Below are 18,007 nucleotides of genomic sequence, written 5' to 3' on the forward strand. Positions count from 1 at the left end.
GTCCATTATCTATAATAACGCTTCCTTATCTATAATAATAAGTCCATCCCCTGTCCTCCCACTCTCACATCAAAATCCACAGACACATTTTTTGCTTGTAAACTGCTTGATTGGTATTTCTCTCCTGATTCAGAAGAAATGATGACTTCACTGGAGAATGCAAAATTATGGATAGAGGACTTCTTATCATTTTTTGCTTGTAAACTGCTTGATTGGTATTTCTCTCCTGATTCAGAAGAAATGATGACTTCACTGGAGAATGCAAAATTATGGATAGAGGACTTCTTATCATTTTTTGCTTGTAAACTGCTTGATTGGTATTTCTCTCCTGATTCAGAAGAAATGATGACTTCACTGGAGAATGCAAAATTATGGATAGAGGACTTTTTGTGTTGAGCAATGGTTTGAAGTTTAAATTGCTCTTATTGCTGTTCTCATTCTGACGGCACCCATTCAACTGCAAAGGATCCAATGGTGAGCAAGTGATGTAATGATAAATTTGTTCTGATGAAGAATCAAACTAATTTACATCTTGGATGGCCTGAGGGTGAGTAAATTTTCAGCAAGTTTTCTTTGTTGGCCCGACTATTCCTTTAATGCTTATTTACATATTTATTGCACTTCCTGTATCACTGTCTCAGCAGCAGAGTTTTGAGTGTGGCGTGGTTGGCAGCACTGAGGCTGTGCAGCAGAAAGAACTAGAGCAGAGAGAGAGAGCATGCTGAACTGACGGACAGACTGGCGAAAGAGAAAGAGTAGTTTGAGGAGGAGCTGCGGCTGTTTGAGGAGAAGATGAGGAAGCTGAGAGAGGAGGAGAAGAGAGTGAACGAAGAGAGAGAGAGATTGAAAGAAGAGGGGAAGAAAGTGTTAAAAGAAAGGAAGAGTCTGGAGACAAAGATAAGGCTCATTCAAAATAATTCAAATCATCGTCAAGGCATCTCGCCTTCTGTCATATCACAGGAGAAGTGATAGGCATTTATGTCTATGTTAAACATTTTTTTAACACAAACGTTTGTGTTAAAGAGAACTTGCTGTTTTGCTGACAGAGTTGGAGACTAGATCAATGCTTTAAGACCAAAACCAGGCTGTTAATTTTAAAGAACTGAAAAAAAAACACAGCATATATTTTGCTTTTCAGAGTTGTAATGATTATGATAACGCGTCAGCGTTAGCTCAATGGAAATGGACTGCAGTCTTGTCTGAGACTCAGGACCTTATTTATGTCGTCTCAAGATTATGATTATGACTCCAGCTCTGCTTAGTGATGAAGTGTATCAGAACTGTACCACACTATAAATCTTAATTTAAAGGTGCTGTATGTAGGATTGACACTGAGTGGTTGAACTAGGTATTGCAGTCCAAATTCAAAATATTGGAGAGGGTTTTTTCATCCGGCCCCTCCTCCTCGGACTTGACGCACACGCAGGTTGCCAGATTGACGACACCAACAGGAACGAGCGCACTTGACGATGAATGAAATTAAATGCGATGTATTTTCCGCCAACTGGCAACCCGGGGTGACGAAATACAATTGGGTAAACTGGCAGTAGGCGGGTTTCACAACCCAAAACAGAGACCGACATTCCGGCCCGGAACGCACATTTTCAAAGGAGAATAACTGACTGTAGCATTGTTTTTCAGATAAACAAGTATGTTAACTTGCCATGTTTCTTAAATATCTGCAAACATATTATGGTATTTTTATGCTTTAGTAGAGTCAAAAACTTATATACAGCACCTTTAAGGCTTTGGTGGTGATACAGCAAATCATGAGTAAAAAGTAAAATAAAATTAAAATCAGATTATTATTCAAATACTGTGCCACCAGTATTTGAATAATGCTGGAGTGTCATTCGGCATCTTAAACATTCACACATCTGTCACACATTTTGCATGTGTATTTTCTGAAAATTGTTCAAATGACAAGCAATCACCATACTCTTTATTTTGCAAACACCACATGGTAACTTTGTATAATAATTAGAAAGACCCCAGATTTCAAACTTTAGCAAGTGAAGCACCATCTTTATGATAAAATTGCTGTCAGTAGTGTTTTAACTGGTTGCAGGCCGGACAGACTGGGGACGAACGAGTCTTCGCCGCAGCCTGATCACAGCAGTGTCCACACTGGCTGCGGCACGCTTTCCATACTTGTCATCCTCCAGCTGCTGATGAGTGACCTGCAGCTCTGCAATCTCTTTACCTGAGGATTCCAGGTGTTTCCGAAGCATAGTGCTGCCCTGAGAGTATGAGGGAAATGTATGTGTTAACAGTGCTTAATTTAGACTATCAGCCAACACTACCGTTCTAAGGTTTGGGATCAGTAAGTTATTATTATAATTTTTTTTTTATGAGTACTTTTCCACAACCAGGATGCATTAAATTGACCAAAAGTGACAGTAAAGACTTTTGTTATTACAAGTTGTATTTCAAGTAAATGCTGTTTTTTTTTGTACTTTTTAATTGATAATATTAAGAAATGTTTCTTTAGTAGCAAATCAGCATATTAGAATGATTTCTAAAGGATCATGTGACACTGAAGACTGGAGTAATGGTTGATGAAAATATAGCTTTGTCATCACAGAAATATATTGTGTCTTAAAATATATTAAAATAAAAAACATTTTAAATTGTAATAATATTTCACAATATTACTGTTTACTTATTTATTTTAAATGCAGACATGGAACATTAGAGAATTCTTTCAAAAACAACACATTCTTACTGACCCCAATTTTTTGAACAATATAACATCTTCACGTTTTAAAAATATGATGTACTCTATGTCTTACATGAATGTTTAAATTAAATTATACAGAATTATACTGTCAGTATTTTTTTTATGGATTTGATCTAACTTTTACTGCATATGCAAAAATATATTTTGAATCAGGCTAGGAACCAAAGATTAGGAAGTATTGCACTTTCTGATTGACAGATCATAGAGGAATGTTATGAATGTTAGATTACATCCAATGCTCTGACCTGTGTTAGGAGGTCGGATTCTGGAAGTCCAAAACTTGAATGCCGCCCATACAGCTGAGTCATAGGCCTGCTCAATCTCTCACGACAAAAAAGATCAGCACTGCAGACTGGGCCCTGCAAGGAAGGAATTCATCTGCATCAATCAGTGAGTGAAAAAGTCATGAAAAGAATGGTAATGTTATTCAGAATGTAGGATTTTAGTAGCACTTTAAGATGAATTCTAGTGGGTGAGGGTTAAAGTAGTTTTCACAACCTCAATATGTATATGCACTTGAAAGTCACTTTGGTAGTAAATTAGCACCACAGTCTATAAATAAAAACATACCATAGCTCTGCCAAGACTGTAGCCAGCACACTGCATCTGTCTCTGTTTGCGGTAAATGGCCTGTCTTGTGGCAGCTGAGCTCAGTGTCAGATGTTGCTGATGAAGAATAAGAAAAAGTATATATATACCTGAATACAGTAAACTAGTCCAAAACATTTAATTACCTTATATCAAAGTCACATTTAACTCCTCAAATACAAAGCAGGAGCAGAGCAAATGTATTGTGTTTGTAATTATGCCTCCAAAATATTGGGTATTTCCTTCCATTTCCATTTATTTCTGCTCTTTTGAATATTTATCGGACCTCTGGATCCATACCTTTCAATGTCCATCATTTAAAAAGTTATACATATTCCCTGTCGTTTGCATATGTATTTATTATTATTTTATTTTTTTAGTATACACTACTGTTCCAATGTTTGGGGTCTGTAAGATTTTTTGGTTTTAGTCTCTTATGCTCACCAAGGTTGCATTTATTTGAGCAAAAATACAATAAAAACAATTTAAAATAAGTGTTTTCTATTTGAATACATTTTAGAATGTAATTTATTTATGATGGCAAAGCTGAATTTTCACTAGCCATTACTCCAGTCTTCAGTGTCACATGATCCTTCAGAAATCATTCTAATCTGCTGATTTGGCACTCTAAAGAAACATTTCTTATTAATGTTAAAAACGATTGTGCAGTTTAATATTTTTGTGTAAACAGTGACACTTTTTTACAAGTCAAGAGAACAGATTTTTTTTTGTAATTATTATGTATTCAGTTTCATTCTGCAGAATTCAGTCTGGGCCAATGAATCATAATTTAGCATTCCATTCCACTCTCCACTTTAATCACACACCTCTAGGTTGGTAGTTTCTGTGATTTTCTCCAGCAGGGCGTCACTGGCTGAACGGTGCATATCTGTTTGCTTTCTGATGACATCACTCATGACTTGTGAAATGTTCTCTCTGAGCTGCTGAGATTGACGTAGTACTGTTGATGAAGAATCCAAAGCCTGTTTGCACTCTTAATGACAGACAGAGTGAGATTAGGTACCAGCGGCTGTTCGCGGTCTGCATGCAAGCTTGGGTGACAAAGAGACAAAGGAAGGGTTAGAGACTTTAAGAACAATGTGGCCCGGGGTACCTGGAGTAAACGGTCCAGTGGGGTCAGGTTTCAGTGACAGGGGAGAAGGGTACATTTTCACACCCGCTGAGAGTGAGCCATGCTGGAGAAGCAGCTCTGTTACTATGGATCTCTCAAAGGCACAATCCAACAACTGCTTACTGCTCTCAGCCAAAACCTCAAAATAAAAATAAAATAAACAATTTAATTATCCTGAACATGTAAGTTCAACTTGAGACAGTTCATTTGCTAATGCAAAATATGTCTAGTGTATCGTCTTCTTGTTCAAAAGTTTGGGTTGTTAAGATTTTTTTATGTTTTTGAAAGAAGTCTCTTATGCACCCCTAAGCTGCATTTATTTGATCAAAAAGTACAGTAAAAACAGTAATATTGTGAAATATTTGTACAATTTAAAATAATTATTTTCTATTTGTATATTTTATAAAATGTTATTTATTCCTGTGATGGCAAAGCTGATTTTTTTAGTGTCACATGATCCTTCAGAAATCATTCTAATATTCTGATTTGGTGCTTAAAAACATTTTGCGTGTTGAAAACAGTTGTGCAGATTAATATGTTTGTGAAAACCATGATTCAGGATTCTCAGATGAATAGTTCAAAGTTCAAAAGAATAGCATTTATTTAAAATAGAAATCTTTTGTATCATGTCTTTCACTTTAGATCAATTTATTGCATTCTTGCTGTGTAAAAAAAATGTTTTTTTTCTTCTTCTCAGAAATCTTATGGACCCCAAACCTTTGAATGGTAGTGTTCATAAATGAAAGTTCAGATTATGTTGTTTATCTTAAGACTAGATAGTATTTTAGAAAAACAAAACAGTGGCCTCCTATTTTGTGTGAAAACATTTTTTAATAAGCATTAGATATATCTACATATTATATATCCAGCAAGGCCTTTTTTTCACCTGTTGTTGAGTTAAGGTCTTTTTCAACATGCTCTCCAGTTCTTGTTTTAATACATTCAGACCTCTTCGTTCATTGCGTAGAAGATCATCGGCTCCATCCCGTATCTTGACAAAACATATAGTGGAATCCATGATTTTGCACTCTTTATTTTTCAAAACAAGGATATTTAATATATTTTAGTCCACATTTGATCTCTTTAACTTCTTATGCGGTCATTTTAAATTAGACTACAGTCATTATATATACTGTAGCTACTCACTGTCTCTGTGGTGGCCGGTCGAAACTTCCTGCCCTCTGCACTTTGCTGATTGACCAGCAATGCTCTCCTAAGACTGCGGAGCAGTTTTTCCAGTCGTTCCCTCTGATGCTCCACCCTGGTGCCCTCCTGTGTGACCCTGCCTGCTTGTCTGCGCAGGCGACCCTCCACCTCTCTCACACCCCGCATATATTCACCCGCCATACCGGTGCTGACCACTGCACTCTGATCACGCAGGGCCGGCAGAGGGAATGGCCCGCTAATGATTCCAGAAGTGAGCTATGAAAGAAAAACAACATTTTATCATATTGTAGGAATATGGAGTACACTTCTCCTGAACATGTAGGCCTACAGTAAATACAACTTGAGTTCTAATTCTAGTCTTATCATATATTAATTTTCATACATTTTTTTATGTTTTTGAAATTATATTATGCTCACCAAGACTGCATTTATTTGATCAAAAATACCGTAGAAACAGTAATACTATAAAATATTATAATAATTGACAACAGTTTTCTCACTTTTAATATATTTTAAAATGTAGGCCTGCTAATGGTTAACTGAAATGGGTTTCTCATTGGTCAGTACCAAATAAAATATATAGTGTAGAGTCCAATGGTTCATATATTTTCAATTCATGTAAATTACATCGTAAAAAATATATTCCAATGCTTTTGATTTCGCTTGAAAAAATTTTGCCTCCCCAAAGCAATTTTGTGTTCACTTGCAAAACTTTTGCCTTTCTTGAATGCGAAAGTTTTGTGAGCAAACGCAAACGCTTTAGAAGTAAATACAAAATTTCTTGCGGGGCCGGTGTCATTTTATCCTACCTGTCAGATTGTCCTACCAGGGCTTACTGTGCATGCGCACATCAATATTACGTTATGTGGGTGGATTTTCGCATTGAACAAAAACTACAGACTGGATTATTGAAAATGAACATTCATTCTCTGCCAGTAGGAGGCGCTTTTGGAATGTCAGAAATATAGAATGAGAAAAGTGTGGAAAAAATATAACCTATATTGACGTGGAAAGTCCACTGATGAGTTACCAGCATAAGCCTGTGTGCAAAGGCTGTCTAATTCTAAACTTTAAAATACATTTATTTTTAGTTATTTTAACTACAAATTTAAATAAAACTGAAACAATAATGAAAAGGCAATTATACATTTACACACCTAAGGATTATATCAACCAAAAAAGTAACTGCGTCCTCTATACGTTCTCATAAATGAGTAAGCGGCATTTAAAACAATTATAAACATAATACACACTGTTTCTCAATATTTAATTACAGCTTCAGATGCATACTATTTTCATCTCCTTCAAGCAGGATACACAAAAAGCACGTTCAATTCGGACGGTTGTCGTGGTAATAAACACCGTAATCAGCAACTGTTCGCGTGTCAGCGCTTAATGCGCATCTCCTATATGAAAAGCATTTTAGGGGGCTCTTGGCTTTTGGGGGCCCAAGGCGGTCGCCTACCTTTGCCTAATGGGTAAGTCCGCCCCTGCATTAGTGCCAATATAAAACGAATATTCAGTATAAAAATAAGCATGCAAATTTAAATTAAAATGTTGTTTTATTAAGAAAGGTGAAATGCAAAACATTCACAATTAAAAAACGCTCTTATACAATAAAAATAACGGTCAGCAATTAGTGCTGCGCACTAAGTCATGACGAGGCAACGCTGCCTTGACCAATCAGAAACCAGGACCGGAACTACCAGTTTTATAATGGCAAATAGGCACATCGCTGCTTGATTTGTATTGTAATAAATCAGCCACCGTTTGAACTTCTGAGGTACATTACCATACTTCCAATGGATTTAGGTCGGAATTCCTCTTTCTTTTCCGAGTCACTCTCATTGTGCTCCTTATCCACGCTGCTGTTCACACTGTAAGCTGTTAACTGAGGAAGTCTGGAGGTAAAAGTCCCAACGCTGTGGCTGCGGTAGCGTGTAGATGAGTGCAGTTGATCTGCGTGAGTTTGACGCAGAAGATCCTCGGCGCGCAGAATCGAGCGGACAGTCGCATCCCTCCAGCCTTTAGGCCCCACAACCACAGCCGGAGGTGGAGCGCTCTGGACCGGCCGCTTCATGATCATGGTACTCAGCTACTTCACCATCAGTGGAACAATTCGAATAACTCCAAAGTGTTTGGGTTTAAAAGTGTTGCTTGTCTCCATCGCAACTGTTCCTCAGGGGACGCGCACAGAGCTCTGATTGGATAAAGTGAGACACTAATGATCGAGTGTCAGTGGAGGCAGATCGTTCAGCTCCATTCACACTGCACCACAATCAGTGGAGTCCTGTTACATGATGAGAACGGATCGTGTGCTGTGATGTGCAACAGAGACACCCTAAACTAATCTGGCACACTATATGAATTATTAAAAGAAAATAAGATTCGATTTAACGTTAGTGGATAAATAGAAGCGTTTTTTTTAATTATATGTTTTTGGGCTTTTTGTGCCTTTTTATTTTGACAGGACAGTGGAGAGTTGACTGGAAAGTATGGACCCTTTTCACAAGACGGTCATCAGCATCATAAATCCTCGAAAGTTTTACATATTTTTTTTTATGTATGTACATTTATAACACTATTCTTTGTATTATATTACCTTTGCATCAAATTACAAAATAAACTAGTTCACGCTAATGCGCGGGTGTTTCTAATGCAGCGTCTATGGGAGGGATGGTGCATTTGACATCGTTCTCTCCATAGACATATAAAATACCTAAAATACATGCATAAAAGTGTCTGCTAAATGTAAATAATAATTACAGTGAAGAATTTTTGACAAAAGCTATCATAATTTAACACTGTAACACTACTATTAAAAGTGTTAATATTTTTATTAAAACATTATATTTAAGTGTAATATTTACATTCCACTAAATTACCCCATCCTTTGATCAAAATATTTGTATATTTTATAATAGTGTAGTATAACTGCAGTGGTGTGAAAAAGTGTTGGCCCCCTTCCTGATTTCTCATTTTTTTGCAAGTTTGTCACACTAGTGTTTCAGATCATCAAACAAATTTAAATATTAGTAAAAGATATGTATATAACATACTAAAATTGTGCATATATACACACACATACACAATTTTATTTATATATTATCAACAAGCATACCTAGAAAAACGTTTTGACAATAGATATTTGCATGACTTTTCCAGACCCTAAAAATTCCTGATATGTAATATATGATGAGGTCATCCATAAAAAAAATCTAGCACCAGACATAATGATCACACAAAAGTACAGTTATATAGATTTTTTTTTTAGGCTTTATTGTCAATTATACCCCTAAGTTCTTAAGAAAGAACCTTTAATATTTCAGACATAAAAGAAAGACTCCAACAAAACCTCGAGAAAACCCACACAAACTTGAGGCTTTATCTTAAATGTGATTTATGAGGTATGCACCAAGTTGTGGGGATTCCAGCGTACCTAAATAAAATAAACCGATTAAAAGATGTGCTTTGCAAAGAGTCTGCAAATCCTTCTGTTGTGCAAACGTTTTCTCTACACTGAAACGAAGATAGCACATCCCAGTTGGGACTATAATGGCATCTCCAAAACAAATCAACATGAGAAAACATTCATAAATACAGAACAAATATAAGATCACATGGAAAATCACATAGGGAAAAATACAAATCAAACAATAACAAGAAAAGCAGTATTCAACATATCCACTCATAATTAATAAAACAATTTAGACATTTAGTTATAATAATGGCAGTAGGGATTGTGGGAATATGGAAAAATAATTATTAATAAGCAAAGCATGTGCTGAAAAGGCAAGTGTGTGTAACTATGTAAATCTTGGAACCACAATCTGGAAGTGTGGGAAGTAATCAGAATATTTTACGTCTGTGTTCAATCTAAGTTACTAAAGCAACCAGTAATGGCCAGGTCATAAATTCATATAAACTAAAAAAAAATTTCATAATATACACTTAATAAAGTTCAGTTTTTAGCAATCTGGCAGAACATGCAAATGGCACTATTCACAACTTAAATACATTGGCCTGTCTTGATTTCCTTTCGGTTTTACAACTAGAGAATTACCATAAGAATTTACCAGAATTAACTTTATGAACCATTGCTTTAGATTCTCATTTTTGAGAAATTAAGAGATTGCACTTAATGGAAGTAGTGCCATTAACAATATATTGAGCAGTTATGAAATTCAGTGTATACATGTTTCAACATGTTACATACACAACATCATTAAAGTCACAGTATGTGTTTAATCACACACTCACAGTGTGTGTTTGAGGGCTGTTCTGGGTCCAAGTCTGCTAGAGATGTTTTGCTGTAGCTCTGTTAACACGCCGTCCCGCTCCTCTAACTCCAGAAGAACTTGCTATGAAGGGCAAACAAGAAAATACATCAGTAATTTGTGATCATGGAGGATGTGTTACATTGGTAGCAGTTTAGAAACAGGTTATTTACCTCTATGAGTTTATCCCTCTTCTGAAGATTGTCTTTTAGTTTTCCTTCCTCAAAAGCTCTCTCCTTATTTTCCTTCTTCCACCCTAGTTCAGCCTCCTTTTTCTCCTTGGTTTTCTCTCTCAGCTCCTTGAGTGTGTTCTTGAGTTGCTCTGATAGTGCAGTGATGGCTTGTTTGTGATTTTCTCTTTGGTCCTAAAAGAACATGGAGGCATGTTGATGAAAACTTACAAACCAGATCTTGAGAGCACACTGGTTTTGCTCTTTTAAGTCATGCTTTTTTAAATAATGTTCATAAAATATTCACTGGTAGTGATGCATCGAAATTTCAGCGACCAAAAATAATCGGAAACAAATTTAGGTTTCAACCTAAACAATTTTGGAGGGCCCAAAAATGTTTTGATGTCCAGACTTCCGGATAAAATCTGGATATGCAATTTCTTTTAATTTTTGCTAACCTGTCTGAACATAGCTATAGTAAATGCTGTTTTCAGTTGATCAAAACTTCACTAAACATAATTTGTAGCACACCTACCATCCTGTAATTGCAATAAGTTTGTGCTTTCTTACTTTTGATATGAAACTAAATCTAAACTTTCAAATTCTGTCAATTTTATAATGAAATTCATACAGAATAAATATGGTTTTGAAGCTCTTTATTTTCAGTAATTTTTTTTTTTTTTTACTGTTATTGGCCAGAGCAATGTCTGTACACACCACCAGGTGGCGCAATTGCTTTTCTGGTGCATCATGAAATGGCTAAATCATGAAGTACATTCATTAGATTCAGATTTTTAGGTTTTTTAGATATTCAGCACACTAAAAATGATTGCCAATGAGTTGAACTTTTTGACAAAGCCACAATGGGAAATTAAAGTTATGATTTAGTCAGACGTTACCAGTATGATGCTTTCGGCATCGGTTAAGGCTGAGGAGAGTCTTGAGATCTCCTGCAGCATGGTGGCACTGAGCTCCTCTCGATCTCTGAAGCTTGCTGCCAGCAGAGCTTCTTTCTCTCGTAGCTGATTGACTAATCCAGCCTCAGCTCCGCCCCCTTCCAATCCCCGTCCAATCAGTGAGTCTGAGAGTGCCTATGGGCAAAATGTTAATAGTTGACTACTGGAAATTATCCATAAACTAAATCAACAGCACTTTGCAAGAGAAGTCAAATCAGACAGCGAGAGGAAGATAACGACATGTTTACCTGCACATCTCGGCGTGAACTCTCCATCGCCTCCTTTAGCTGGGAAATATAGTCTTTGTTTTCCTTCACCAGTGCAGTCAGAGCTGAATCTCTCTCTTTCCACACTTCCCATTCTTTCATCATCTCCTGTTGGGCTCGATCCCGCTCCGCAAGCTCTACACGCAGGTGCTATTTGAAGATACAAAACATTGATTGATTTTTGCCTCAAACAGAGTTCCAGGCTAAATAATTGGGAAACTAAAACCCATTGCCCTTTGAGAACCCTGTTTTCTTTATAAGAGGCATCAATGCCTCATTTACTCTCCAGTGAATAGCACTCATGGATAATAGCAGCAGTTACCAACCAAGTGATTAAGTACACAGTATGTGTGTACCATTGAATAAGTGTAATGTTTGTTTGACTCACGTTAATAACATCCTGGTTACACTGGAGCACAGTGTTGAGTGTGATGATGTCTCTGTCTCGCTCTCTGCCAGCGTCTCTCATGGCCTGCAGCTGTTTCTCCAGGGCTTTCTCTCTCTCGCTCGCTTCAGACAGCTGGGCCTCCAGGACTGCCTGATTAAAACATTAACACAGAAAATTATAAGCACTATGGAATAATGTGCATCCAGTGTTACCTGGACCAAGCAAACACACAAGTGCTCTTGTACTCAAGTTAATTACCCAACACAGGGACCCAGCCAAAACTCACATTGACTGGGTGTGTTAGCCAAAGCTTCATTGTATGCTGTCTGTGTACTTGTGCTATGCTTGTAAGAGTCAAAACACCAGAGAACTAGGGGTGTGCGATATTGACAAAAAATTATATCTCGATATTTTATGGGATTTTATCGATAACGATAATTAGACGATATTTTGCTGAGTGTGTTACTGTGCTGGTACCTTAAGGACTGACAATTACGATATTATCGCAGACGATATATATCGCACACCCCTACAGAGAACATAGTAAAACTGCTTAAAATGAAGATTGTTGATACTGGAATAAAACAAACAATACCGTTTGGGGTAATTTCTAAAATGTCTTTGTAAGAAGTATGTTCACCTTCAATTTTTTAAAATCAAAAATATAGAAATAATAATATTGTAAAATATTACAATTAAATAGCTTTCTATTTTAATATTTTAAAATGTAATTTATTCCTTTGATGGCAAAGCTGACTCTTTAGCAGTGTCACATGATCCTTCAGAAATTATTGTAATATGCTTAATTGGAGCTCAAGAAACATTTCTTATTACTATCAATGTTGAAAACATTCAACATTGTTGTGCTGCTTAATATTTTTAAGATATAAAAATGATACATTTGTCATTTTCTTTTGATGAATAGAAAGCTCAAAAGAACAGCATTTATTTGAACGTTTGAAAGAACAGTATTTAATTCTTTCAAAAATGTTTTATTCTCTCTCTCTCTATATATATATTTTTTTTTTTTTTCTCCCATTTATTATAAGATTGCTGTCAAGAGGAAAATCATAGGTCACAAAGTGACTAAATAATGCTTTCATTCACTAAATAATGGTACAATTTTAATTATATTATCAGATGGTTAGTCTATACTAATTAATTATAATGATCTTAATTTAGGAACAACAGAAGTCTGAGCAGTCTTCACTTCAAAACTCATTCTCAGTCAGACCTCACCTCACGTTCACTGCATGTTTCTGTCACTGCGCTGGCCAGTTTTTTGATGAGTTTGTCAGTGTCCTGTGATTCCAGCCCCTGCTCAGCACACAGCTTCTGGATCAAAGTCACACATTCCTGAAGAGAGAAGAGCACACAGTTCACTGACACATCCGTGACCTCCATACAATGTTTTTATCCTGAATCTGTAATGAGTTAATTAATTCAGTACTCACCTGGATTACATTCCCTCTGCTGTGCAGCGATTGGCTGAGACTCTCTATGAGGTCATTTTTATTCTTCAGACTGGTCTGTGTGGCAAAACAGATCAGATAGGTATTAGTCTCACAAACAGGCATCATTCTCAACAAAATGACTCCATGTCATGCCTGAGGGACAGTTCATGGCATTGTGACTCCTTATGACTGCATTCCACTAGTGTTATATAACTGCTATCAGCTCACACTAGCGAGCAACCATTCAAAAGTTCCAACCCAGCATGCACCAGTGCTATGAAATTACAGCACTCTGTAAAATGTCGAAATAAGGTAGATCATAAAAGAGTAGTTATGTACAGTGGCCACAAAATATTTGGACACTTAAATCACACTTTATGTAACAGCAGTACAGCACATTGCATTATATAACAACACATCAAATTCATTAACTATCTAAATTACTGATAATATGTCTGTTATTCCATCTTCCCCTTTTTAAATGATGTTATCTTGTTTTGTTGTCCAAATACTTCTATGCAGTATTATTTTGGTATTATTTATATACTATTATAATATTTATTAACATTTTATATTAGCTTCTATTTTATATTTTCAGTTCTCATTTTAATTTTATTTGAATTTTAGTAATTTCATTTTTAGCTTTTGTCCTTTTTACTTTTTTTTTTAATTTATGTATATTTAGTTTTTTTTTATATATATATAATACCACTTAAAGAGAAAAAATAAAATCGTTTTGTTTTTTCTTTTTTTAAATTTACGTTATATTTATTTCTCCTTTATTTTAATTAACAAAAAAATATTTAAGAGTTTTTTACTGTTCAGTCATCTGAATCCTAACAAATTAATTTTTTTATGAAACATTTTGCTTTTAAAGGTGTTTGTGTTGTCTTTCTAAATAAATGTAACTTAGATTTGTTGCTATTTAATGCAATGGAATTCATACATTAATTGTGGCTTAAATGTCTAAACACATGATCAGGCCATTGTATAAATTCATTCTTCATGTATTTTAGTGCTGTCAAACGATTAATCGCGATTAATCGCATCCAAAATGAAAGTTGTTGTTTACATAATATATGTGTGAGTACTGTGTATGTTTATTATGTATATATAAATACAAACACAGTATATATTTTGAACATGTATTTACATGTATATATTTATATTCATATAATTTATATCATATAGATAAATATATTTAATATATAAACAACATATTTTTCTTAAACACACACACACACACACAATACATATATACACAGTACACACACATATATTATGTAAACAAAATCGTTTGACAGCACTAATGTATTTGTGCATTTAGCTGAAAATAATACACAATGAAGACTGAAAGAGAGAGAATTACATCAAAATGCAGTAGCTGAACAAGCCTGTTATGAAAGAAAGCCTAGGGCAAACTCCTCTGGTCTGGGAAGATTCCTAGAAGTGGTGTGTGTGTGTGTACATGTATGTGTGCGTGTATACACCTCTCTACATGGGCAAACCCAAACACTATCTTTTTAAAAACATCCACACACCTTCTGTAATATACCCTATATAAGGCATCATTTGCCAAAAGTCAACAAAAAGATTAGGAGAGGGTGTGCCTCAGATGTGCTGTGCTAAGCGTCTTAAGCACAATGCACACAGTGCACACGATCGCTTGAAACACTCATGCCATTTAACTTAATTATCCCGGCCTCGTCTTACTTACCACTTGCGGAGACTTCAACTGCTTGGCAGGAGCATCGGTTGTTGGTTTGTTGGTGTCCCTGAGCTGTGCCTCCAGAGTTCTGATGCGAGCCTGAGCTTGAACGAGTTGTTCACGCAACTGCTTCACAGCATGATGCACCCTACCCGCGGATGCCTAAAAAGAGAGATAAAAATGAACTAAAATGTTTGAAAAACAGGGTGAAACATCTAAAACAGTCTGACAGTCCTCACCTCTCTTTGCAATGGCATAAAGTCATCTTTTAGCTTGGTCAGGATGTCATCGTTTTCTTCTTCAAACTCATCCTCCGTCCCGTTGTCACCCTCTCCAAAATTTAGGACCCTTACTAACCCCGCTTTCAGACCCACCTCATCCTTCCCATTCTGCACGTCCCCTCTGTGCAACACAGGAATGTGACTTCCAGCAGGTGACCTCACTGGCTTTCCTTCAATTCTCCTTAACTCTTTGAAAACGGTGTCTATAATGGCCGAATGATCTTCTGGCCAATCAAACGGATCGTTGCCGTCTAAAGAGTCCAGCGACTGAACGGAGGTAGTGTGGGATCGAGATCGCAAAGAATGACAGGAACCAGACAGCGAGGTGGGGCTGGATCTGACAGACGGCACTTTCGACCAATGGAGAGGCATGCTGCAGGATTTTTCTCGAGAGAGCCCCAATGACATGAAGGCTTGATCGGGTAAGTGACGTGGAATCCCACAAACAGACTCGTAGTCCGAGTCGGACACCCTCAGGGAGTCGCAACACTCACACATCTTGCCTTTCTGACACCGTTTCCCTGTTCTCCTATAATACGGACACGACTCAGCTTTCTCAGACCACCATTCATACTCCGAGAGGGCCATGTTGTCCCTCAGCATTTCTCGGTATCCTTCGCCTACGGAATCCTTCCGCTCCCCTTCATCCTCACTGGAACTTCCGTTTCTCCTGGAGGTAGACGGGTGGCGCTGATCATACATGCTTCGCATCCATCGCCTGATCTTGTCCCGTTCCTGAGTGAGTTTCTGGAGTCTCTCGCTCGACAGCACTCGGACTCGGGCGATGACGGTGTCAAACTTGAAAACTCGTTCCACAACGGACACACACTTGCCGCATACGAACTCCCCCTGACCGCTCCCACGTGGTACAGGCTGCTCTAATATATGTGTCAGCACACAGAGCAGGTCGATTCCTTTTGTGGGGGTGAGCAGACCACGAGACTTTGAGAGCGAACGGGAAGAGCTGAGTGATAAAGTGCTGCCTAGAAATAAAAAAAATTTATAAAAAACTCATATTCATAATTCTAATCAAACGTGCAATATTATGCAATATTAAAACATACACAGCACTTTAATAGCTTCAGTAATTAAAATTATGCAGAAATGTGCATTTTTCTATTCTCATGTTTATTCTGACATGTTCTCTGCAGGTCATACCCCATGGGCTGCTCTGTGCCGATCTGGGCAAGCTTCCCTTGCTAGAAAAGTCTGTCGGCGTCTGAGGTTGTGTCCCCTTTCTGTTCTGACCTGCATACAGCCATCGCCGCTGGTTACCTTGCAGGTCACTCCCACAGATCCGGCATCCTTCACCTTTACCTCGAGTAGTCATTATAAACAGGTGCAGCAGGTGCCCTATAATAACAATAGTACAATATTTATAAATAATTCAATAACAATAATAAAAACAATCTCTAAAAAAAAATTCTCTAAATATTCTTCGAAAATTGTCATTGAAAAAAATTATATAGCATGATACTGGCATCTGAGGAGCTTCTAGAACTAATATATGTATGTGTGTGTATATATATATATATATATATATATATACAGTTTACACACCTGTGTAAATCTATCAGTAGTTCACTGTTGTCCTTTGGCTGGGGTGGATCCAGTGAACGACAGCTCACTCTCCCCTACTGACAATCTCAATGTTTACACGGGATGGACACATCGGCCTTGAGCTCTAAACATATGTATAAAACAAAATTGATGTGTTTATTGAAGACTTTAATTGGACACCTAGCATAGTTCAGCCAAAAATCTAATTTATGTAATTATTTACTCACAATGTTTAATGTTGTTCTAACCCTGTATAACTTGCTGTTTTACCTGGAACACAAAAGGAAAGGTCAAACACAACGTCAAGTAAGTGACTGACAGCCAGTCACCATTTACTTTCTTTGCAATTTTTTCAATACAATAAAAGTGAATGGTGACTGAAGCTGTCAGTCTGCCTAACATCTCTTCTGTTCCTTACAAGCCTGGAACAACATCAGGTGAATAAATGGTGACAGAATTTTCTTTTTTTGGTGTACTATTCTTTTCAATCAGATCTATGAAAAACTAGCACGGGCTCTTTTATTTTAACGCACAGCTTAAAAACTCAAAATAAATTATGTAAATAAGTGACGCGTTGGCAAAGAACTTTCCATACGATGACTAATCACAGCAACTCTCTGTTTTGCTCTCCGTGTGCTCATTCAAACATGATTTTAAACCACTATCACAGCGCTTAAAACGCGATAAACTGCCGCTGATGTAAACCCACGCGGAACTGACTTTTGACTCCCGGAATGTCAGATTGACCCTGCAGAGTACAAAACACGATACGATAGACCAAACAACTCTTTAACACGGCTGTCAACTGACCTGATAAGTAACGAGAAACGAAAATATCCCATTACAATCACAAACGGACAGATAAAGTCGCTTACCGAAACTCAGGAAGCGTCTTCAGGTCTCGAGCAGAAGCTCTCGCGCGTCCAAACCGGAGTGGCAGCCGCCGCGCGCCACTCTACCTTGCTGACGTCATCATAAATACCTGTTTCAGCACGCAGCTGCGTGGCGCACTCCTGCTGTTCGCACAGTCATGCGCATGCGGTAATATATGTTATAAATTATTATAACACTAGTATTTTCACCAGCTAAGAAAATGGCTTTAAGTCAGTTATTTCTATGTTTTGCTGTAGTGTCAGCAGGAAATATCAGTTTACATGTCCAAACATTCGATTTTGCCATTAATTGTAATAATTCAGTAAGATTTTTGTTTGCACAACAGCCAGTGCTCCACACAGAGATCTGATCTCATCATTATCCAGTCTGCCTGGAATAACATGAAGAAACAGAACAAACGGAGACAGACTAAATCCAGAAGAACTG

General features: G+C 37.1%; 2 protein-coding genes across 3 annotated transcripts; both read right to left on the reverse strand.

Moving 5' to 3' along the window:
- Window positions 1-2,054: 2,054 nt before the first annotated feature.
- On the reverse strand, window positions 2,055-7,707 carry tektl1 (tektin like 1). The gene is made up of 8 exons (XM_016507750.1): window positions 7,420-7,707; window positions 5,607-5,882; window positions 5,347-5,451; window positions 4,443-4,599; window positions 4,156-4,322; window positions 3,311-3,406; window positions 2,986-3,099; window positions 2,055-2,240 (listed from the first exon to the last, which is right to left on the reverse strand). The coding sequence occupies exons 1-8, from the start codon at window positions 7,705-7,707 to the stop codon at window positions 2,055-2,057; spliced, it is 1,389 nt and encodes a 462-aa protein (XP_016363236.1).
- A 1,190-nt stretch (window positions 7,708-8,897) lies between these two features.
- Window positions 8,898-17,659, reverse strand: LOC107704750 (uncharacterized protein PFB0145c). Of its 2 annotated transcripts, XM_016507747.1 has the most exons (13): window positions 17,563-17,659; window positions 16,915-16,957; window positions 16,688-16,811; window positions 16,286-16,480; window positions 15,086-16,110; window positions 14,856-15,008; window positions 13,139-13,213; window positions 12,924-13,040; window positions 11,685-11,834; window positions 11,279-11,446; window positions 10,974-11,165; window positions 10,078-10,269; window positions 8,898-9,988 (listed from the first exon to the last, which is right to left on the reverse strand). In XM_016507747.1, the coding sequence occupies exons 4-13, from the start codon at window positions 16,455-16,457 to the stop codon at window positions 9,884-9,886; spliced, it is 2,349 nt and encodes a 782-aa protein (XP_016363233.1). In that variant the 5' UTR covers window positions 16,458-16,480; window positions 16,688-16,811; window positions 16,915-16,957; window positions 17,563-17,659; the 3' UTR covers window positions 8,898-9,883. The 2 variants fall into 2 exon arrangements, with proteins under 2 accessions (XP_016363233.1, XP_016363234.1); XM_016507748.1 differs by lacking the exon at window positions 16,915-16,957.
- Between the last annotated feature and the right edge of the window lie 348 nt (window positions 17,660-18,007).

Source organism: Sinocyclocheilus anshuiensis, unplaced genomic scaffold, assembly GCF_001515605.1.
Source record: "Sinocyclocheilus anshuiensis isolate Anshui unplaced genomic scaffold, SAMN03320099.WGS_v1.1 scaffold758, whole genome shotgun sequence".
Classification (NCBI taxonomy): Eukaryota; Metazoa; Chordata; class Actinopteri; order Cypriniformes; family Cyprinidae; genus Sinocyclocheilus; species Sinocyclocheilus anshuiensis.